The 24,506-nt window shown below is 37.9% G+C and overlaps 2 protein-coding genes across 8 annotated transcripts in view; both read left to right on the forward strand.

The window, feature by feature from the left end:
• Positions 1-4,030, forward strand: part of SP3 (Sp3 transcription factor) — a 43,884-nt gene extending 39,854 nt beyond the window's left edge. For all 4 annotated transcript variants that reach the window (XM_084523756.1, XM_084523757.1, XM_084523758.1 and 1 more), the window contains 2 exons: positions 41-237; positions 2,255-4,030. In XM_084523756.1, the coding sequence (XP_084379882.1) occupies positions 41-237; positions 2,255-2,571 (514 nt within the window). In that variant the 3' untranslated portion in view covers positions 2,572-4,030. The remainder of the gene's footprint in view (positions 1-40; positions 238-2,254) is intronic.
• A 4,537-nt stretch (positions 4,031-8,567) lies between these two features.
• LOC311438830 (uncharacterized protein) overlaps positions 8,568-24,506 on the forward strand; it is a 40,519-nt gene continuing 24,580 nt past the window's right edge. Inside the window, exons 1-7 of one of the 4 annotated variants that reach the window (XR_014694346.1) lie at positions 12,467-12,569; positions 13,135-13,237; positions 13,394-13,485; positions 17,048-17,073; positions 17,577-17,649; positions 22,729-22,861; positions 24,185-24,273. Coding sequence is in view for 1 of the 4 variants with exons in the window: in XM_084523713.1 (XP_084379839.1) it covers positions 13,163-13,237; positions 13,394-13,485; positions 17,048-17,073; positions 17,577-17,649 (266 nt within the window). In the remaining 3 variants the exon portion in view is untranslated. Of the gene's footprint in view, positions 8,888-12,466; positions 12,570-13,134; positions 13,238-13,393; positions 13,486-17,047; positions 17,074-17,576; positions 17,650-22,728; positions 22,862-24,184; positions 24,274-24,506 lie in introns of those variants that run through there. The other 3 variants (XR_014694347.1, XM_084523713.1, XR_014694345.1) reach the window with 3 other exon arrangements.

Below are 24,506 nucleotides of genomic sequence, written 5' to 3' on the forward strand. Positions count from 1 at the left end.
GGAATGCTTTACAATGAATAACTTTACTTTTATTTAACAGAGGCTCAAACTTGGGAAAAAAGAAGCAACACATTTGTCACATACCGGGATGTGGCAAAGTATATGGGAAGACTTCGCATTTGAGAGCTCATCTCCGCTGGCACTCTGGAGAGCGTCCATTTGTTTGTACTTGGATGTTCTGTGGCAAAAGGTTCACTCGCAGCGATGAGCTTCAGCGACACCGAAGAACACACACAGGTTTTCAATTTTTGATTCCGGTGCCTTTTACTAAAGGAGTGACATGGGGAGGGCTTGGATAAATAACTTTGGAAAACATTTTTGTATTAGGTTGATTTTACTGTTTTGTGGCTTTTCTAAAATCAGCTAATATTTAAAGGTATGTGTATGTTTTAGTTCCTTTAGTAGATCTGAGGAGGACAAAACGCAACCTTTCTGAGTCAAAACTGACATTAAAATTAATATTTAAATTAGCTTAATCAGAAAACTTTGATTCAAGTTCAGTGATGAGTTTGATTTGTTTGAACCAGATTAGAACTGTTTTTAAACATCTTAACTTTAATAATTTTCTCCCTTTTTATAAAAGCAAAAAAGAAAAAAGAAAAGTGGAGGGCTAGATGTCCAAGGGATTAGATGTCATTCACAAAATCAAGGAAGAGCATTTGATGGTGCATCATTCTACATCTTCTAGTTTTGTGGTTAGACTACTTGTTAGAGATACTGGCACCCGAAGTTCACACTTCTCCTTTTGTCTAATACAAGGAATAGAAATTAGTTTAGCTCTCCATCTTTTTAAGAAGAGGTTTGTTTCAAGTCTATTGTCTGTATTACTATTTTCCTACAAACGGAACCCATGATAATATTCTAGAATGTTCAAACTACAGCATGCTTACCTTTAAAATTAGATGGTTTGAAAAACCCAATGACAGTAGATAATTTGTGCTTCTGCATATGCATTGCTTAGAAAACTGCAAAACTGCAGTGTCTATGAAAATTATTTCATCTTCTGTATGCAATGGTGTGCTTTTGTTCGACATGTTGGATGGTTGAATCTAATCGGGGATGTTATGGTCTGGCTGGCTGGACAGCCAGATCTTTTTTTGGTTTGTTTAAAAATTAAAAAAAAGGCTGGTTAAATGATCCAGCTCAGAGGGAATGGTTAATGGTTCCTAGCCATAAATGAAATGTCCTTCACTTGGGATGAAATAAACCATTGCATCAATGCAGGTGAAGTGCTGACTGGTTGGAGAAGTATCTCTGTTGAAAAGGATCTAGAGAAGTCTTGATAAATGATGTGATCCAGCAGCCAAGATGGACAGGGCTGTGTCAACAGAAGCACAGATGCTAGATTTAGGAGAGTGTTTATGACCTTTTCGGTACTGGTTAGACTGCATCTAGAATATTTCAGCCCCCAGCATAAGAAAGACATTAATCAACAGGATCGAGTTCAGCAGAGGGCAACCAAGATGACTGGGAAGCAGGGAGCTGTAGGAACTGAGCTTGTTCAGCTAGGCAAAGAGTAATGGCAGGGAGTGGGCAATTCAAGTGCAGCTTTGTAGAACCTGCAAGGGCAACATTAAGAAGAAAAAGCCAGACATTTCATGGTGGTGTGTTGGTGTGAGGACAAGAGGCAGCAGACACAAGTTTAAACGAGATGTTCATACCAGATGCAAAGAAAAATATTTCCCTTGTGAGGACTGCTAGGCATTGGAGCAGGATGCCCAGAGAGCTTGTGTGGTCTTCATCCTTACAGGCTTTCAAGACCAGGCTGGATAAATTTCTGAGCAACCTGGACGGACCTCATTGCTGACCCTGTTCTGAGAGATCAGTCTAGAGACCTCCAGAGTTCCCTTCCAACCTGAATTGCCCTATGGTCCTGCCTGTCAGTCTCAAGTGGGATTCTGCAGTTCATGTTATCTTTCCTGTCCATTGTTCTGCAGGGTTTGTTCTCCTCTTAGAAGTTACTTATTGGTAATAACTGCAGCTGAGGATATCAGATTGTGATATTCTTTATCTTGCCTGAAAGATTTCCCTAAGCTCAGTGAGAGACAGAAAAATAATTTGGTTCTTTTAAATGATTTGTATGAATATCTAGGAATTTAATTGACAATTTAAGTTTATCATCTTGGATAGCAGTTTTCTTAAGATGCTGTTAGAATTCTGACTCTTAGAAGCACTAAGTTATCTCAGTTTTTGGTGTGTATGTGAATTTTTTCTAATGTTCTTGAAAACATTTTTTTCTTATCTTATATGACAGGTGAGAAGAAATTCGTCTGTCCAGAATGTTCAAAACGCTTTATGAGAAGTGACCACCTTGCCAAACACATTAAAACACATCAGAATAAAAAAGGCATTCACTCCAGCAGTACAGTGCTGGCATCAGTAGAAGCAACGCCTGATGATACTTTGATTACTGCAGGAGGAACAACACTTATCCTTGCAAATATTCAACAAGGTTCTGTTTCAGGAATAGGAACTGTTAATACATCTGGCACCAGCAATCAAGATATTCTTACCAACACTGAAATACCTTTACAGCTTGTCACAGTTTCGGGAAACGAGACAATGGAGTAAATATTACACAAGATACCTATTAATTGTGGTTATTTTTATACAGTAGTGAGAAGAATATTGTTCCTAAGTTCTTAGATATCTTTTTATTGATGTGCAAAAATTTTTGGATTGACAGTAACTTGGTTATACATGACACTGAAATGCCTTACTTTGTATGATATTCCATAGTATATTAAAATGGTAAAATTGCATGGGTTTTGTAGGTACTTTTGGAATCTAGAAGAGATGAAATTTTACCAAGTTATATTAAAAAAAAAAAGAATTTAACGATGGAAATGGTAGTCTAACCAAATGCATCAATCCTGTGTGGTTTAGTGTAAAAAAAAATGAGAACATGTTGGTATTTATCTATTGTAAGATAAAGAAGTTGATGGGTGAAAAGAAATCATGTTATGATAAAAGAAATTTTGTAATTTTCTTGATGACTGGAATTTTTATTATGCATAACTGACAAATCAAGTTTCCAAGCAAATGTTACATAGTGTAGGCTTTACTTAGCTCATCAACTTGTCATTTTGAAGCTAATTATTTTAATTAGGTTAACTATGTACAATATTTTAAGCATTACTCTTGTAAGATTTTGAAAACTACATTTTAACATGGAACTCTAGGGATAGTCACCTTTTAAATCCTATTGAAAAGCCATGTTTAAGATTTAATTTGCCAAAATGATGTCTTGTTAATATTCTTTCAATAACCAAGGTGGGCAATATAACCAATGTTTAAAAAACTTAAAATGTTAAAAAAAAATGAATAAAAAAATAAATATGTATAGGTTGAGGCATTTGGGTGGTAAGGCAAATGTTATAGTGAAGTATATCCCTTCTCTTGAACATTGGAGGACCAAAAATAAGGTGTATTGCGTCGCAGCAGTGATTTTTATCAAATCTTTTTTCCAAAAACATCTGTCTGCCAGGGCCTTAAAAGCCATCATGTAAATTACCAGTAAAATATAACATATGCAAATACAACAGAAAAATCACTTCCATATTGACAGTACTCCCAAACATATGGATATAGTCATAGTGAACTAGGGGTTTTATGAGGTTTTTATTTGTTTGTTGTTTAGTTTTTGGTTAGTCAATCTGCATTTAAATATCAGCCATCTTTCCTTTTTTGCTTCTTCCCTTAAAAATTGTATGTATCCAGTACATTTAACTGATAAACATATATGTTTTTTATTATGCTGAATTTTCTTTTTATTTTTTAATTACTGTTTATATTTTCAATTATAGAAAAATGTACAAAATGAAGTTATATAGCCAGTCTGTAAGTGCTATACCATTTTCCAAAAATGTACAACAATAATTACTGCAGTTCACCTATTTACAAACATTTGGAAATCTGTTCATTTGTTATTCTTAAAACCACCTCAAATTTAAAGGCTACCTTATTGTACGTTTAAAGTGTATTATAACAGTGTGGTAGTTAATAAAACACTATTTTTTTTTTCTTTTGACTTGAGTTTACTGTAATTCTTGTTAACTAATAAGGCGTAATTTCATAATATATATTAATTGCCTGAGATGTTTTCTTATTTTTCTTTAGATGGTGGGAAACAGAAATAGTGTTTCCTTTCCTTGTGGGCACAGAGACGGTGAGATAGCACCTTTTTCTCCCTCCGTTCCAAAATCTCTGTATGCCCAGGCATGCATGTACTATACTGTGGAGGTGCTGTAGTAATGTTTTTAACCTTATGCTGAGTAAAGCGTGAAGAAAACATAGGCCCTATCCTATTGAATATGAGAATAAAATTGCATTTAAATCCCCCTACACTTAAGTGCCATAATACACACAGACTTGATAGTGAACTATGTCTAAAAATTATAATAGCCTTTTGCTTAAAGCATAGGAAGAAATGATAAGGACAAGGGGGGAAAAATGAGTTTAGAAGATTGAGGTGAAAATTTTAGATGGTGTAAGAAGGGCCAGTGAGAACTGAGATCAGAGAGGCTAATGGTTGCATTTGGTACTAAATGTATTTGTGATAAAAGAAGCCTAAAGTCTTGGAGTATCAAACAGCTAGAAGACAGACCACGATAATTTAAGATAAACTGGGTAGGGCTCAGCTTACAAGAGAGAGAACTGGAAGAAGTCATGAAAAGAAGATTTTCTGCATTTGCAGTTAAATGGAAGAAAAAATTAATGCAAATCTTTCAAGATTCAGAGAAACAGGAATCGACAGGTAAAAAGAAAATGGAGTTAATTCACTATCAGTTTAATCTATTTAATAAATGAGAGAGTGCAATTGGTTGGGAGGGCTAAAAGGCAGCAGCTTAAGAGAAAAGGAAGTTCTGCTTAAACTTGAACCATTCCACGGATGCTGTCAATATTTTAACATAATCTGAATCCACCTCATTTTGACAGGTGAATGGGTTTGATTTCCAATAGCTGTTTTAGTTCACAGAGCATTTTAGTGTGATTTACATGCATTCTAATCTCTCCCTTTATTTGTAGCTGTATTAGTGCTTTACTTAAGACAGAGGGAAGAGGGTTAATTTCTTAATGACACTGCTCTTCAATGCAGAATTTTTATGGAATTACACTTTCACTGATGTACGTCCATAGAGTAAAGTGTTTCAGTGCCAAGGGTTTTGATGCCTCCTTACTGCAAACCATGTTTCATTTCTCAGAACTTTCAATACTCAGTATATCAACAGGTTAATATAATTGATGTTTAGTTGGCACAATTTTTAAAGGATATTTTCTTCGGAAATGTCAGAAGGTGTAAGTTTTGGAAGAAAGTAAGTGGAAATGTGTAGGTAAGAGTTTGATAGAAAGCCTACAGTCTAAGGGCTGTCTGTCTAATGGCTTGCAGCCATAGTGTTTGTATTTGAGAATGCTACTGCATGTGTTCACATGTTGCATGGTAATGATTTTTTGAAAGATCTCTGCTCACCCCTAGCACAAAGGTTCACTAGCTTTGGTATAAAAATTTTGGTGTATTCTAAGATTGTTGCCACATTATGGCTTTCTTCTGTGTCTGCATTAGGCAGTCATATGATACCAAGACTAAGTTGTGCACTCTATAGAAGGCTTTCAGAGCTTATCTGTGAATCACAGTTCTTCATGGGTTCCTGGTGATGCTTGCTTGGTGTGTGTCTTGCTGCTTATTTGTGCAATCTTTATAATTTTTCATACTTATTTTCATATGAGGCTTTCTTACTTGAATTCGTTCTTGGTATGGTAGCCTTTAGATCATTGGATGATTTGTCTCTCTTGCAGCTTAGTGTAATCAGTAATTAAGGAGACCTTAAAACTGGTTCTGCAAGCGAGCATGAGCTTGAGAGGACAATGTTTTCAATTTCAACACTCAGGGTACTTATTTTCAGTAAGTACAAGGCTGGGATGTACATTTGCTGTAATCTAAATTCCTGGTCTCATTCCTGACTGAACTCATGGTTTGATTCTTGCAAGTTACAAACTAGTACCAGTTCTTGCAGAGGAGAAGAGCTTTTCTTCATTACTGCTTACAAAACCAAGGGACAACATGATTGTAAAGAGAATGATGCAATCACAGAAACACTTGTGAAGAGCAAGATTTCTGGTTTCAAAAATGCAGATTTTCCTCTGGGAAGGGACTTTGCTGAGCTCTTTCAGCTTGTCTGAACAAGAAATAACAGGCTTTGGTTTGAGGTATTTTCAGATTCTGGAATCAGTAACATAAACCTTCCCAATGGCTTCAGGAAAGCTCTGATATGTTCTCTAACAAGTTGTTCAGGGTGTCAGGGAATGAGGTGAAGGGACCTAATAGTCAGTCACCTGTCAAATGGTTCTTCGTTTCTTTACGAACTAATGAGTGTAAGGCTCTCTTTCCTCCAGCTTTTTACCACCACCAGAAGCGCGGTGTGCACTGCAGAACAGGGCAGAAGAGACTGACGTGGCTGACCATGATCTTAGATAGCAGACGATATTTTTTATAAAAAGACCACCTCATTATGATGCTCCAGAATTGCTGTTCATTATTACTATTCTTGCACATCTTTCCTATAATCCATGTCTGTAGGTAGTCTGCTAGAATCTTAGTCAGATGTGTAAGTGCTTTATGCATCCCCAAGAATTGCTCCAAATGGGATCAGTAATTAATCACAAAAATTTGTGACCACACCTTCCTGATAGTAAACAGTGGTCTGTGGAAGCCTTCCAACTCTCTAGTCCAGCTATAATGATCCTTCCAATTCCTGAGATGGCCAGGAGGCCAGGAAAAAAATAAGTAAAAACACCTTGAATGTTTTCAATGATTCCCCTCCCCCCCCCCCAGTCCAACCAGTCCAAAAATGTAAGCTGTCCTTTTGCTTAGAACTGTGCTGTATGATTTTTGGATAGTGTCTCAGCCTTTGTGCTTGGAAAATAAGTACTTACAGAACGCATACGTAATTTATTTTTTAGGTACAAAATATATAATGTATGTACATTTTACACACATTTCTCTTTGTATATATGTGGGGCAGCAGGTAAAATGTTATTTGAAGATTTTTTGTTTTCACCCAGAAACCAGAAATATCCTTGCCAGTGAAAACCTATTAGCACCTCCTGTGTTAAGAAAAGACAGTATCGTAGAGGTTTGTAGGGAAAATCACTGGGATTCTGCACATGTGTTCACCCCAGGGTGAGACATGATGATGTTTCTGATAGGACAGGTTCTGTGAATGTGTTCACTCCATCGTGAGGCATCATGATGTTTCTGGTAAGATGCTTCTAAGTTTGCTGGATAAGTTGATTCCTGATTTCTATTTTCTCTGTCTAGGCCCCTGCATGAGTCATTAACAGTACGTAGGGGAGATAGCTGAATACAAAAACAAACAAAACTATTGCTTTCATGCACTGTGGGTGTCTTCCTTCCTTTCCTTCCTTTCCTTCCTTTCCTTCCTTTCCTTCCTTTCCTTCCTTTCCTTCCTTTCCTTCCTTTCCTTCCTTTCCTTCCTTTCCTTCCTTTCCTTCCTTTCCTTCCTTTCCTTCCTTTCCTTCCTTTCCTTCCTTCCTTCCTTCCTTCCTTCCTTCCTTCCTTCCTTCCTTCCTTCCTTCCTTCCTATTTCTCTCTCTCTCCTCTCTCTCTCTCTATATATATATATATTCTATCAACCATTCTTTTTTTCCCCAGTACTAGAGTATGGTTCTAGTGCTGTGAATGGTGGTAATGGAAGGTTTATCAGTGAAAACTACAGCTTCTGAAAGGTAAGAAGCCATTTCTTGTATTGTTAGTGTGGCCATGATCTGCTCTTGGGCCTTCCTCCAGTCCTTCTGCTCCTCCAAGTTTCTGCAGTTCATGGGTCACATTGTTCATCTCTTTCAGAAGTGTTCAGCACAAGCTGATTTGACATGGCCTGTATCTCTTACTGTGTAAGCCTTGGATCCCACCTGGGACCTCTGCCTTATATAAATAAGCATTTATTGTTTTACTGTGGCTGGAGCAGGGCTAACAGTGTGGCTATTACAGCACTAAATTTGTGCGTAAATTTGTATAAATCTTTCCTATATTCATGATGCTTTCATAGCAGGCCTTACTTCCTTTTGATTCTTCACACCTTTGTGTACTGTTCTTCCCCTGCTTGCTAGGCTGAGGTCTAGACATTTATATGCATTATTGGTTGAGGACTTATAAAGCTTTTATCCAGCAATATGCAATACTGATGGCTATTTACGATGGGAATAAACATATACGCATTAATGACTCAACTGTAGACTGTTACTTGAGCGGTATCTTGGCTGAATCCTGTCATTTCATTTTAAATGTAGAGATACCAGGGTTTAGGAACTGGATTAGAAATTAAGCACCAGATAGAGGATTGGTCCTGTGACAAAATTTGTTTACCTCTTTACCTGCATGTCTCTTTTTTGCATATTGCCTTTACGTATTGCCTGAGAGAAGGTTATTTCTCAGCTCCCCTTGGCCCCCGTTAGCCATGTCTGCCTGCTGTGGTCAGAGTTGGTTTCCACACAAGAAGGCTGCAGTTGGCCTGTGATGGTGGTGCGGGCTGCAGTACCTCAGAGCGGGCAAGCTTCCTGCCCCCAGACTCATGGCTCCCCAGCCACACCTCTGCTGTGCCTGCCTCCATGGGTGCATGCACACATGCAGAGCACATATCTAGGCTTTTTATTTATTCTGGAGATGAACCCACCACAAACCGCTCCTCCAGCAGCCGCCTCAGGGCAGCCTGGGTCCTGCCGCCGCGGCTGGGTGAGGTGAGGCCTTCCTGTGGTGGGGACCTCACAGACCTGCTGGGAGGGCATTATGCACCCTGTTCACCATCCCCTACATCTTCCCAAGGCACACAAGCTCTGTGTAGAAATGGTATGTAGAAATGAGAAACAGCAAGCGGGCCCAGCAGGGCCTGAGGGCAGTGGGGGTTAGGGTGGGCTGTGGGTTGGGATGGGAGCACGCGGCGTCCAGCTTTGTTTTGAGGTGATGTTTCAGCCCTGATAGTGAGGAGTGCTACAAATGTGAACACTGTCACACGCAGGCCAATGCCATACATGTCTGTTATTAGCTGAAATCCAAGGGGGAAAAAAAAGCCCATAATTTTGTGGTGATTCATGCCAAAGCTGCTTTCTGAGATAACAGGATTTAGTAGTGATTTTGCTGTGTAAACTCATAGATGTTTTTACTAAATATGTGTCCTAAATGCATAATTATTAAACAGCTTGAAATGCTTCCTGAGGAGCTACTCAGGTATTTTCTGTAAATAACACACCTTTTAAAATTATATAAATATTTAGTTGTGCCATTACTTCTCTTACACTTCCTTTAAAAAAGAAAGAAAGAAAAGCATAATCTCACCCCAAGTGGGATCCCAAATCAATTAAAATAGTACAATTTTCAGTTGTGCTAATTAGATTTTTAAAATGTCCAATTAGATACTTACTCATCTGAGCTTCAGAACAGGTGTGTTTTCTAGCTTCCTCTGAAGTCTCTCAGAGCAAGGAGTAGGTAGCTGTGAGAAATATTTCTAGTGCGGGAAGACTGGCAGATCTGGTGTATTTTACAGTTTTAACTCTGTGCGTGATACAAAACATAAATACAGAGGATTCCTAGATGAGCTCTGGCTTCAGGAGGTGAACTGTCACGTCCCAGCCTCTCACTACCTTTGTTTTCAGCATCATTTAACAACTTCCACAACTCTCCAAATTTCTTAGAAGCCTCGTCGCTCCTCCTGCCTTTTTGAGCAAGAGCAGCAGATGTTTCCTGTACAAAATCTTGTTTATCTGTGGTAGACAAAAAGTGTATGGGTAGAAATGGTCAAAACTTTGTTCTGGCCTGTGTATAAGTGATGCAGCGTGAAAAACAGACAGGACACTGCTCTTGAATGCTGAACACATAAAGAAGGAGCAAGGAGTTAACTGCGGCCTGATGTTACTGTGAGGAGCCTTCACCTCTGTGAATGTTAACTGAGGTAGAAGAGCTATTTGTGTCTTGTCCTGTCACTGCGTAGATTTTAAAATCTGCATTAGCCAATCTACATAAGTTTATACAAGTAAGGCTATACAAACAGATTTTTTTTTATGTTTGTTTTTTTTTTTTTTTAACAAATTGTAATTAAATATGCATGTTTATAAATAATTTATTGATTGCAAAAATGTGTTTTGCCTTTGTTAAGGAGGTAAGATCTGTCCCAGATCTCCATATTGATAAACACTCTTTGGAACCACTCTGTTGGGAGAGTAACAGTGGCTGAAAAAGTTCTGGATTAAGGCAGTGTGACTTAACACAAAACACTAGGAACATTTTCAAAGAACTTTAAAAGTCAGGTGGCCCCAGAGTATGTAATTCCTAAACAAGGTGTCTTATGAGGAGGAAGTTCTATGGTGCACAGCATATCCTAAGCCACGGTTGGGATCTCAAGCTGTCATCTCAGCTTGACTGGCTCACAAAGTTGGAAGTATGAAGACAAATGTTAAACAATGCATTCCATGCTTTTTCCCTAATGTCTAATCTGCTGTGGTTTGCAAAGGAGTTTTTGCACTGGCAGGAATACATTAAAGTACTTTTGGGGCAATGCAATATATTTTTGGAAATTGTCTTGCCATTTTATACATCTGCAACCTCCTCCCTTCATCTAGACGAGACATTATGAAGGTTGAAGTTACAAATCTCTTACGCAGATTATGAGCCCCACAAAGTAAAGGTAGGTGTTCATCCTGGACAGGGTACATTTGAATCCAAACTTATCTTTAGGACAGAAGCAAGACAGTAAGCTCTTTATGTTAATAGGAACATGAGTTTTTCTGCGTGGAACACAATTCAACAGAGCAGTCAACCATTCCTTTAGCTTTGAAGATGTTGAAATGGGCCCTGGGTTAAAAAGAACCAGTTCTCAGACTGTCTCTAAAAATAGTTGCTTAGGGCTAAAATCTGAGTTTCCTTTCTTGAAGGATCCTGGGGGATTCTTTCTGTGAACAGATCTGCTACATGAAGACCCAGAGACTCATTCTCCCTTCTCAGTTGAGTTTGGTGTTGCCTAGTCTTAAGAGTTTCAGTACTCAGTAATGTACCCTAGACTCTCCTATTTTGAGAGGGATTGCACTCCCTTTAGATAATATGGGAATCCCATTTTTCTGTCTCAATGGTGAATGGTGTAAGGCACTTATAAATCATTGCAGATTGTGGTTGTTGTCAATTGCCATGTAAAGTAAGGCCATGCAAGTACCTTCTACTGTTTCATTTTCCATTTCATTTGTTGTCTGGTTACTACTAAATATTACATATTTGGTGAAATGTCCTAAAAACATTACTTTTTAACAACTTTTTTTTTTCTTTTTTTTTTTTTTTTTTTCCCTATGTCTGCCAGTAGCTGACAAAGTAGAAAGATACGCTTTTCTCTTCTGTTGTTAGGGCTTGAATTCTCACTAAAACCAAAGGCAGGTATCTTAGTGACTTGAAGAAAGAGGCTTTAATCTCTCCTGGTTTGTTTACTAATGAAGGAGCGTGAAACAGACGCATGTCCTTCTATCTGAAGAGAAGGTGAAGGAACAGCTACTGCAAGGAAAACAAAAATCAGTTGCACCAGGCTAATATGTGGTTGTATCTGAGCTTGGAGACTGCAACCACCTTCAAACTTCCAGATCTAGAGAGACACTTTGGTTGCAGCCTAAAAGCCACGCCTACATAAGCTCCCCCAAGCCAGCCAATCTTCTTCCCATGACCTGCCAGAAAAAAGCAATGTAGGCATGTAACCAAATCAAAGCCAAAACTTTCAACCCAGTCCTTGACCTGAATAGTGAGTGAGGATCTGGATCCTGGTATTTATACATGATAGTTTATACACAGCCAAAGTAAATAGTGTAGTCAGAGGTCTTTGGGGCTAGATTTTGAGAAGCCCTGCATAAAGAAGAGATCTCAGAGAAGCAAATTTAAATAACATTAATGTCAAGAAAAGTAATTCTGATTGCTATGTTCTTTATCTGTTGTAACTAGACAGATGAAAATCAGTGATAGCAATTTTGCTGTTAATTTTGTTTTGTTTATTTGTATTTATTTTGACAGGCTCTGTACTAATTTTCCTCACAGGATGACTAACAGAAATATGACCCTTCTGCACCTTTTGTAGTTAATTAATTAGGTCAACTCTAACCACTAAGCCCCTTGTCAGGTTATTTCTATTAGTGATAAGGAACAATTGGCCTTAAAACATTGAAGCCAGGTGGATGAGCCTGTTCCACAAGGTCTCTTGGTTCCACCCTTGTTAAGTGAAATCTGCCAGGTGTGGATCATTTGACCTTTGCTATATAGGAAGCGTGAGGATTGGCGAAGGGTGGATGGAAATTGGCTCCTCAAGGGAGTTTGAGGCTCAGGTTATTGAGGGTGTTTTTCTATCATGACGAAATGGACTCCATGTTCCCCAGGAAGCTGCTTTTTCTTCATTTTTTTTTTCTTTCTTTTTTTTTTTTTTTTTCCCCGTCAGATGTTTTCTTCCATCTCTGTGAAATACATGTAGTTTTAGAGACTCTATGAGCTTGTTACGCTGGTGGTACATCTGACCTTTTGTCCTGGACTGGTACAAGTAAGGTTTACATCTACATTTATAACAATAGTAATGGATTTCCACGGTAAAGCTCAGTTCAGTGTTACACTATAAAATGAGTAAGTGAAACACCTTTATAATTTTGAGCAAGGGCTGTAAGTTGTCTCCTAGCATTCATGACTTTTTCCATAGTTTAGAAACAGGCTAGTTTTGAAATTCAGCACCAGATACTGCAAAAATCATAGATTTCAGAGTCAGAGCGTGTAAATAGGTGTAAAATATTACAATAAATTTTAAAAATAATAATAAAATCATGTAATTATAAAAAACCCACGCACATTTGACACTTCAAACGTAAACAGTTTGTAGCTTGAATGCTTAAAGACTGGTGTGTGCATGCATAATGTGATTTGTTTTTCAAGTGCACTGTTAGGTATGTATTAGTGATCCCTGCAATTTAAAATGACATTTCCTTTTGAGCATACTTTAACCTGCGCTTAATCTAACAAACAGTTGAAGCAGCAAAGACTGGAAAAGACCACAGAGACCAAAAGTTTTCTAGTGTGTTTTTTTGTTGTTGTTGTTTTGTTTCTATGTTTGTCAGCACAGTTTGTGATCTGTCAATTCAGTGCATGCAGATTGTGTGTAGCAGACAAGCAAAATGTGGTCCTGTCAGCCCAAGACTTCAAAAACAGTCTGAGATACAGGTACAGCATTTGATGCTCATTGAGTAATGTGAGTTTGTGAAAGAGATCTTGTATCCTTTGATTTATAGCCTTTGTATATGCAAACTTATAAAGGCAATGAAATATTACTGCTTGTTATCTTAGATTCCCACTTCTTGGAACATGAAAATTTTATAGGTTCTTAGGAAGACAAAGGCAGTGAAAGGGTCCAAGACTGGTTATAAGCAAGCAAGTGAGCTGGGAGAACATACCCTCTTCTCCTCAGCCAGGTAAGCTTTCATATTTGCATGAAATAATTAAAGTTGCATTTAACTTCTTACTTCCATGCTTCTCTCTCTCCATTTCAAGAAAGACTACAGAAACTATTCTAATGGCAGTCTTAAACACTTATCCAGTTGTTTGGTTTTATCCTAAAGATTGTGATTTTTTTCAAGGAGTTTCATCCTCCTTGATGTTCAGTGGATACAGAATTTAATTCAATGTGTTAATTTGAGACAGCTTCTTTAATAGGGAACATCTGCCAGACTTGGGTCAGAAGACAGTCATTCATTTTTCTGTCCATTTTAACATTTTATTTATCTGTCCCCTCCCATTTTTTTCTCTTTCTTTTTATCTCTGGAGTCCATTCCTTTGTCTCCTGTCCCTGTTACGTAAAGTACAAAGTATACATTTTTATCTTTTATGTGCACATTTTAGTACTCAGACATTACAAATGTTGTGCAATAATTTGTTGACTTTTGCTACACTCCTCTTGAGATAGTTTCTGCTATTATTATCCTGAACCTCACCAGATCCTGTGAGAGGTGTGGTTTCCATTTTTAAAAGCTCTTGAACGTCAGAATAATGATAAGACCATGAAAGCCTACAAGAGTAGATTCCAAGTTTGTAGTTTACACTACTGAAAACCTGAATATCACCTGTGAGAGTTCAGAATCTATTTCAGACAGAGCTTGGCTCTTGGAGTACTCAGCCATATGAAATAGCCATTGATCTGAATGTTTTGATCATCTATGATGGCCACAAACTTTATGGTTGATTTTTTTTTTATTATAAAAAAAAATAAAATAAAATAAAATAAAACATAAAAAATAAGTTGCATAGAGGAATAGAAGAGTACTAGCTACAAAGGGCAACCTGTGAGCTACCAGCCTAGAAATCTGCTAATTACTGTGGCAGAATGGCACTATTCCTGAAACACTGGAAGCACAATTGTAAGTACGGCAGGCAAATAATAGATTTAGTACTGCTCATGGAAATAATATATTGCTGAAGTGGAGGCTTCTGTACCTACACAGAAGAAAATTTAAAAAAATCAGGAAATTGCACTATGATAGCAGAAGTCTTTATTCGCTTTAGAGGAAATCACAGAAGAATCCCAGTCTTCCCTGATTTTACCTCAGCTCCTTATACAAGGAACTGATTTTCAGTTCCTTGTATAAGAGTTTTTTTCCATACTGTCTCTATGTCAGATTCAATTATGTTCTGACTAACTTACACTCAGTTTGTCCTTGCTGAAAAGAGGTTAAATAGCATGGTTGGCCCACACATCTTCTATGGAGGTTCAGCTAGATCGGAGTGGAGACAAAATCTTTTGACTAAATGTTTTTTAGGACATACCAGAACAGACTTGGAAAGAAAAGGTGAGAAAAGGTGGAGATACCTGCAAAATAGTGGTTCTTCAGAGAACACTGTTGGGGGGATGCTTATAGAATATAATGAGGAAAAAAAAAAATGTAACCGCTTTGTCTCTGATGAGGAAAATGGGGAAAAGAAGCTCATGGAAACAAATTGTTAAATGAAATAATAATAATAAAAAAATATTTGGCAAAGCAGCAGAGGAACACAGATCCTAAAAGAACCCTCAAGCAGCTTACTATCCTTAGAGGCCAATTAAACCTGAATCAGTCAGGAAAGACAGAAAGAGCCCTCCTCAGGCTTAATGAAAATTTATATCAGGCAAAATAAACCCCTGAGATTATTGGTATATAAGGCGTAGAATGCTAAGAGAAACAAGCTAGCTTAGCTGTTAATGATACCAGTGTGGTATTTACATTTAAAACAAAATCTATTTATAAGGTCTAGATACTTTACGTAGAACTTGTAATAGCAATCACTATGTTTTTATGGACCAAACAGATTCCGCTTTAAGTTGAAATACCGCTTTTTACGAACTTGCTGAAACATCTCTGTTAAACTTCATTGTTCATATAATCATAAAATCACAGAATCACTGAGGTTGGAAAGACCTCCAAGGTCATCTGATCCAACCATGACTAATATACTGTACATGCTATACAGTATATTAGAAGGGCATAATCATCACTACAAGCCAGGCTTATACTAAGGGCACCAGTTGCTCAAAATGATAAAGAGAAGATAGATAGTAGATATGGTCATGCCTCTTGCCCTGAGTCCCCATACTTTCAACTTCTTGTAGCCATTTTAAGAATCTGGCAACTGAAGGCTACTTTACTAGCATACCGAGTTCCGTAAGAAGATGGAGTTTGAGTAGGAAGTGCATGATTTCAGTGTTTCTATAGATCTCTCTAAAGAGTCAAATGGAAAAATGAAATGGAGAGATTTGTAACCCAGGGTTAAAATCAATACTTCTCAAACTTCCATATAGACAATTATTATTTTTTTTTCCAAATACAGCATATACCAAAAACCCATGCAACTGCCATCTTAGCTGTCTTGAATGTCAGTTATCATCTGGGTTGGTAGGCAGTACAAGCCTTCCTTTCACAATGTGCTCATATCGTAGGGAAAAGTTTCAAAGGGTCTCACAATATAGAAAGCTTAAGAGGCGGGATCTAAATATCCCAAATTACAGAAGGTAAAAGGAACCCAGGATAAATTTATACTTGATCTTAAAATAAATATCCAAATCAGATCCTATATCTCATTGATTAGCTTCATTATGGGCAGGGAAAAGCCTGTGGATTTGGGCTCTGTAGAGAATATTTATCATCTGCTGGATTGTTTTGTGATTGGCATAGGATTCCCCATATTTTTCATTGCTTCTTTCTAAATTCATTTGCAGAATTTTGAATTATCTTTGAAACAATTCCTGCATTAAGGGTAATCCATGATATGCCTGTTTTTCTATATCTATCTATCAAAATGCCTTCTGTGGATATGCTGTGCTCTAATTACTTTCTATGCTGTCAGCTCCTGATGCCCTTTGAAGTAGTAAAACTTAAAAACTATTTGTAAAGATCAAGAATATAGATATATATCACTTTATACAAGTAACATTCAAAATGTGAATGAATTTCACACCTAGTCCCAGTTGTGCTTTATACTCCTTGTTAGTATGTTTGGTGACCACCATTCATACTTATTCACAAGTATCTTACTTTCAGCCCTCAGTATTTCTGTGTGTAGGAATTTGACAGTCTTGCAATAAGGTATATCAGCTAATGACTTTGTAATATGTACTGCATGTGTCCTGTCATAAAACAGACAGAACAGAGAGAATATAAACAAACTTGTCAAATGTGAACAGTTGCAATGTGAGGCGGGTGTTAAATGTGTGCTATCATGTTATCTTGGTCTCTGTGTGCTCATTGTAGACCTCTTATTGTGAGAGATTCCTTCTGGAAGCGCATTCTCCCCCTGCCAGCTCTCAGTTTCACGTTTGAGAACCTCAATTATTTCCCTGCATATGACTTATTGATAGATGCTACTGATGTTCTTTCCAGCCCAAACAGTTATGATGGCTGGCCACAAGCAGTGTCTGAGGATGTGAAAAAGTATATTGCAAAGCTGTAAAGTAAACTTCTTGAGAAGTTCATGGCAGCAAGTACTGATTTATCCTTCCTCTTATAGGTGGGAACAATGGACGGAGCTGAAGGGTAAGTACTCACAGAGTCTGCATAAACCACGGTGTCTGGGGTCAGAAGCAGTTGACAAGAAGATGCATATGAAATTCTCATGATACTTTTTTGTTTGGGTTAGTAAAATCAAAAGAAGCTTTTTCTTCTTTTCATGACGAAAAACTGTAGTTTTTTCTTGACTTTGTTCTCATGATGACCAGTAACAAATGGCAACAGTGCTAAGGTTGCATCTGCTACAATATCATATTGTAAATATACCAAGGTGCAATTTTCCTATCAAACAAGGCTAGGGAAATGTGTATATATATATGTATAAATAAAATTGGTGTTTTAGGACTTAAAGACTAATTGTTCTCTAAGGTATAAATTAGAGAAGACAGTGCTAAAGACACATTTTTCATGTTAGAATTAGGATTAAAATATGAAATCATTGCAAAATACTCAGATTCAGAACAGATAATTTGTTTCTTTACAGTCTGTTTGTTTTTCTTTGCAATCTAAACAGATCAACTTTCTTTTAGGCCTCCTCACAGAGCTGCAAGAAAAGCATGACATGAAGTTGCGTGGGGAAAAGGGACGGTGCAGAGGAAGACAGTAAGTCCTTTAGCTCTGTAAGGGGAGGCAAGGGTTAAAGCCTGGGACCACAGAACAGCTGGAATATGTTAGGTTTACAGGAAGGCAGCCCTGAGAGGGAGTGTGAACTGCCAGCAGGTGGCTGGGAATGGCTGAATAACTCAGTGGTGGGACTGGAAGAGTGCTCTGCCTCTTACTGTGATGACTCGACCAATTTCAGCAAAAGCCTGTTTTTCTTTATAACAGCGGACCTTTGTCAAGGCCCATTAAAGTAAATTTAGCATTTCCTTTAAATATAAAAGGCTCTGGATCTGGCCCATGCTTGTTTTGACACTGTTTTTGTTTGCTGGATCTTTTAAAGGTTTACCTTATTATTTCTCTGATGAGGGAAAAGAGCGGGTTGAGTGTTTGACAGACTACAGAGTGTGAGACAGTGATGTATCCCTTGAAGCGCCTGCCTCCAAGTCAAGCAGACAGTGTTTTGTTAAGAGGAGCTGCAAGCAGACACACATGGGAAGAAAGGTCTGATGGGGTTTTTCTCCCTGATGCAGTAAGGATAGCTGTGCTGAGAGAGGCAGCTGCTCTTACCACAGTGATGCTTTGCTGTGGTCTGCAGTACTGTTCTCTGCTCTGCAGAAATCCTAGTGGTGCAGCGGGCTTTGCTGTGGTTGGTGCTGTACAAACACATGAGGCCATCCCTGGTCCCAAGACCTTGCAGTGTAGTTGTGAGATGAGAGGTGACAGATGGGCATCGAGATAGGGAAGCAGAATGACCCAGTGACAGTGTTGGTCAGGTAGCACAGCAGTTTTCTGTGCACTTAATTGGCACACTGCTAAAAGAGAGTTTGAAGGAAGAATTTGAAGATAGCAGGGCCCTGAACAGATGATGTCCCAGTTCTGTTTGAGTGATGGGCAGGATGGCAATATTATCCACTGTGGTTATGACAGGAGATCTAATGCAAGATGAACTCGGAGTGAGAAAAGGGTGGGGAGAGTGACAGCTCTATTTCAGCCATACTGACAATCAGCTATTGCCTTGGGATTTAGTTATTTTTTTTGCCCAGAGAAGTGATGGAGTCACTGTGCCTGGGAGTGTTTAAGGAAATGGACCTGGCGCTTAGGGACATGGTTTAGTGGGTGACATTGGTAGCAGGGTAATGGTTGGACCAGATGATCATGGAGGTCTTTTCCAATCTTAATGATTCTATGATTCTATCATTCTGTGATCCAGAGGGAGCTGTCAGAGAGTGGGTGAGGGTATACATACAGAAAGAATCAAGTCTTGGGAAACTGAAGAAGTTCTTGGGTTTGCACATGTGCACTGGAAGAATTTGTGTTTGAAGGTAAGAGAGATACTGCTTAGAGCAGGGAGAGACTACCCGAGGACAAAGGCTCGAGGAAGTTGTAGCATAGGCTTAATATTGGAGATTTCATATGTGGATAAGGGAGCACAAGGAAACAAAATACCTGGTAGACCTTGAAGAGCTGCCAAGCTGGAGGCCACAGGCACATTGTTGAGGCAGACTGAGAAACTCAGTGGCTGTTGAGCCTCAGAAAAGTTTTGGGCAGAAAAGATGAAAACAACTTCAGAAACCATCTATCAGCATTATATGGTGGTGGATATGTTTAGAGTTAGGTGGTAGGAAAACAACAGAGATTGAAAGTTTTTTTTCAAGACAGATCTTTTAATTTGAAGGAATGCACTGCAGCCAGAAATCCAATTCCCTCATAACTGAAGAGCAGGGTCCTACTGCATGTGGCCTTCTGTATTTCTTTACATGGCTGTATTCCTATTGTTATATTTTGTTCTGTCTTTGTTACTTGCCCACAATAGTGTGTAAAATGTTCAGATTTGTACTGAGACTCAGCATTTATAAGCCTCCTTATTTTGTTGATAATAAAACCACATTTAATCAGCTTTCTTTTCTTGTAAGGGAACAAAAGAACCACCACCTGAGAATTTATAAAACAAATTAGTAGAAAACACAGTTAAGAATTGATACTTGTCTTCATTATAACTAGCCAAGTTTTTTTTCTTCTGGGATACATTCCGCTGAAACAATGGCACTGTACTCTAACAGAACCATATTTATCCACTAGATATCTAATATTTTAGGAAACGATTCAGCACAGATTGTTTGTTTTCTTTTTTTTCTTTTAGAATGCAAAAACCCACCACAGCAGTGACCTATTACAAGATAATTTTGGCAAATACAAAATGATAAGTTGCTTGGCGTTTTCGATAAAGCAAAGCACTGCTTTAAACTTCTGTATAGATAATGAACTGGCAGCCTGCATGGGAGCTTTCATGACAGTAAGATAATAAACACTGACATGGATAAATTGTCATGAGTTGAACAAAAAACCCCTGTCAAATTATCATCTTGATGAGGATGGTGCATTTGGTTATAACGAAAACAAATGTTCGGGTGGCTCCTTCCAACAGTAATTTTGCTGTCCAAGATGACAGAGTTAGTTCTGAGAAACTTTTAAATTGTTTTATCCACATAGTGGTATACAGATCACTTTTATGTCACCGGACAAAGAAATAATCTTAACACCAAAAGCTAGATTTCATACCAGAAGTACCACTTTTATCTTCAATTATTTATTTGTGGCAGCACAAATGAAAATAATTGTGTAGCATGATGATTGGCACAGTGGGATCCATATTACCCATGTGTTTGTGCTGGATAGGATCCAGTACAAAGATTATGTACATGACTTAGGTTTAATACAGAAATGTTTCCAGGAGTCCTGATACCAAGGATCTCAACAGTTCTGAGGGTCTGCAAAAGATAATTGCTTTCTCTATAGTTCAGCTGGATTTCCCCCAATGTCTCAGCAGATGCTTGTTGCATTATTAACTGCCTCCTATGTCCCTGAATGCTACGGATGCAGTTGTATGAGTCAAGGAGCTTCGTTCTCAAATTCATCAATCTCCTTGAATCACGTGGGTGGGGAGTCAAAGTGGCTGGATGATAGTCACATCAACTTTCGGTGTGGTGTTGGAAAGAAAAGCAGATCTGCTTGAATTACTTTTTGATAGTTTGATTAAATCTGGTTAAATCTTTACTTTAGGGTTTCACTGTACGTCCATAAGCTCAGTACATGAAAAAACAGATAGTGTCTGCTTATCTCAGGTTTTTGTGAGCAGCATTACATGAAATAAAGAGCAGGGACTTGAAGTGCGTAGCCTGTTGATCATACACCTGAACTGAGTCTATCATTCGCGTTTTTATCATAGTTAAAAAGTTGAAAGCTATGGAAGGACATGGAGATCATAAAAATAGTAAGAATCATGTTACCCCAATTTCAAAAACTTTTGTTAAAAATTAGGGAAGGTAGGAATGATTTTTTTATCCACCGTATATTCATTTGGAAAACACAGTAAATTATTTTTGATTATACGTTAAGATAATTTTTCCATTTTTCTAGTAAATATTTCAGATCTTTTTCTCAGAAACACAGGTGATTATATTTATTGGTTTTAATCTAGAAACATGTTTTTTTTTTTTTTTTTTTTTTTTTATGCCATACCTTTCTTTGTCTTTAGCAATATCATAAGCTCAAGATAATGACCAGTTTCTTTGTCTTTGTCCTTTAAATGTTACATTGCTACTGAAACTTTTCAACACTGAATATTTCACTGATCCCTTTTTCTCTGCCATCTGTCTGATCTGGCCTCTTTCCAAATAATACTGCTTTCCCAATAGATATGGTTGTCCTGGTACAAGAGTTTGCAGTCAGGGTAAAGACAACCCACGTTATGTTCAGTTGTTTCTTTGATAATGGATATAAACACTGAATAGCCATGTATGCTTACAGTTTGTAGATTTTAAGATGCAAACCAAAAAACACTGTTTGTCAGCAACTCTGGCTTATGCTCTGCTTTGTTGAAAAACTGACACTTAAAATTATTTATTTTCTGTCATGATGTTCTGTGTTAGTTTGTTTATTTTGACAATTAATTTACAGTATCTGTGTACTGTTGCAGAATGGGTGTTTTGAAATTTGGTTGGCTGGTTAAAAAATGTCAAGTTCCAGATTATACACAGTATTGCAGAAGTATTAATTCATCATTTAGGAAATAGATGTCTTATCTTAGGAGTTCAACTTGAAATGTCTTAGGAAAGATAATGTATTTTAGAAGCTGAGCACTTAGCCATGTCATTTAATGGACTGTTAAGTTGCACACAAAATCACTAATCTCTTCTTGACCAGTATCTTAACAATTTTAGATTTATTTCAATTATATATTGTCATTGTATATTGCTTTAGATATGGCATCATATCTAAGGGGATCAACATAGAAAATATATCCCACAGATCTAAGAAAATGCAATGCATCATTAAAAATACACATGAAAAAGCATTGTATTTTTATGTTCACAAGTGCATTAACTGTTAAAAAGGTGGAGAGGTCTCATTTCCCCTTCTTCCTTTATGCTAGAATCACTTTCATGCCAGTAATTAAATATTGCGTTTTATAGTGAGCAATTGTAATAAAAACCCATCAGACACTGACAACTTCCTTTAAAAGCAGCATATTACATTATAGCCTCAACTACGTAGATCATTTCTGAACAGTGATAGAATTTCTTGTTGAACAATTAACTCTCTGTATCCCAGAATATCCTCACATAATATTTTGCTTTTTGTTTGCTATTATATGCACTCCCATGCTTAAGGGAGAACACTGCTCTTTCTTTCTTTCTTTGGGCAATTAATGTTTTATGTTACCCGTGGTCCTAGTTTCAAGAAGCGATTTTCATCCATTCAGCTAGAAGAGTGAACCTTTGTTTCTTGGGATCTGTTTCTATGTCAGTCACTTCCAGATTCTTGCCAAGGAGTTTGGAACAACTGTCCTCTCGGGCAGCCAGCGGCAGAGTTAACTCTGGATCCTGTGAGTGGTGGGACAAGATGTTGGGAGTTCGGTCAGTAGTTTGACGATACACATGGAGGGTAACTCAAAGGCATTTGCACTGTTTACGTCTTCCTTAGGCCATCAAGACCTGTGTTTCATTTACGCAAAGGCCCTTGTCTGGTGCCCTGGCAGTATAAACATGTTGCATTTGCTTAGCCTGTTCTCAATTGCAGGAGTTGTGCATGCAGCCTGTGTTCATCTTTTGAACTGTGCTGATAATCTGAAAGAATGGTTGGGAAGTGGTAAAAGGAGAGCCATGAGTGGCTGAAATCAAGGCAGCTGAGGACAATTTCACTCCAAAAGCAGGTATGATTAATACAACTTCTATGTTAAATGGCATCCTACGGAGTCCCTACCTTGATAATTTAAAGAGCTCTCCCAGGAAAAAGAGAAAATACCACTTATTTTCTGCCTTCCAGCTGGAATTCCAGAAGGTGTATTTCCTGCACCAGAGTTAAATTCTGTAACAGGAAAGTTCTTCCTCTTCTTTTGGGCATCAGTGTGTTCAGTATGAAAAGCAGTATACAGTTCATTATTTTTTCCAGCGTTCCAGTTAGTGGGTTACTAATACACTATTTGAAAGACTTTCTTTTTCCCAGTGATCAGCATGCTGTGTAACCTGCTGGAATTGTATCCAGGTTCCATTTTGTTCAATTATAACATTTGGTTACTGTACTTTCTTTGTTAAACAGACACTCAAAACCTAATTTGTAGTGCAGGATATAGCTTTACAATCGGATGATGTTTATTACTCAGGAAAGCTGTTTGGAAAACACCTCACAACATAACTTACATGGAAATGAACATATTCTCATGTAAATTGTGTAAGAGGAAGCTGGCAGAATTAGCAAGTGTAAACCAGAGTGTACTTCACCAAAGTTTGCCCAAAGGCTGGGAAGCTGCTCAATTTCTGGGTAGTATTAATATCTTATTTTTACTGTGAAACAGATGTACTTTGCCAGATCTTTTTCTATAGGGAGGGGAGATGACACAGAAGGGGGGAAGAAGCCTTAACATGTTGTGTGTGTTAGATATAAATAGAAGTGTGATCAATTCCAAACTTCAGCTAGCAACTTTGCTGTCAATTCCTGTGAGATGAGAACTCTTGTATTTATGAGATTCAATATTATTTAATTACACAAATGTGGTCAGAAAACTGTCTTACTGACCAAATGTGGAAATGAAATAGACTTGGATTGTGACGTTAGGTTTTGTGGGTTTTTTTTTTGAGAAGCAATATTTTTTGGATAAGCACTGTTGACCCTGATTCATGTTTTTGTAGATGTGTAACTTGATTCCTAAAAGCAGGCCTATGCATGGAATTTGTTAAAAATGTTTTGGATGTTTTGGGGAGATTTGAGTAATGACATTTGGAGAGGGGAAAATGTTCTTCATGTGACTAGTAACAGATAGATACAAAATATTTACCAGTGCTGGTTGCTTTTTTAGGCTCTTAGTTTCCAAATTAATCTGAGAATTGATTAGCCTGTAGCATTAGTGGGGACTGCTAGCGTTAGGTCAGAGGTTGGACTCGATGATCTTGAGGTCTCTTCCAACCTAGAAATTCTGTGATTCTGTGATTCTGTGATTGGATTTATCTTTTTTTTTTTTTTTAATGGCAATGCTCAGACCATCATCATGTCAAATTCCAGGAGGAAATCCTGGCTCTGGAATACAGTTACTGACAGTGATCCACGTCTTCGCCTCTGCAGACCTGGGTAAATAATGCTTGATCCGTGACAAGTCTGACTACTCTTTGAGGAACTGCCCTTTGCATGTAGGATGTTTTTGTACTGGAAGATATACCACATGGTAGCTACAATAATAGCTGTTGTCCAAGAGCGCATCCCCAATGGAAATTTAGTCTGGTCTTGTTTCCCTGTTCTTTTCCTTTCCCTGAAAGCATCACTAGTGTTGAAGCTCTGTAGAGCTTGGCTGCTGTATGACCCCG

Source organism: Aythya ferina (assembly GCF_964211825.1).
Source record: "Aythya ferina genome assembly, chromosome: 6".
NCBI classification, from domain to species: domain Eukaryota; kingdom Metazoa; phylum Chordata; class Aves; order Anseriformes; family Anatidae; genus Aythya; species Aythya ferina.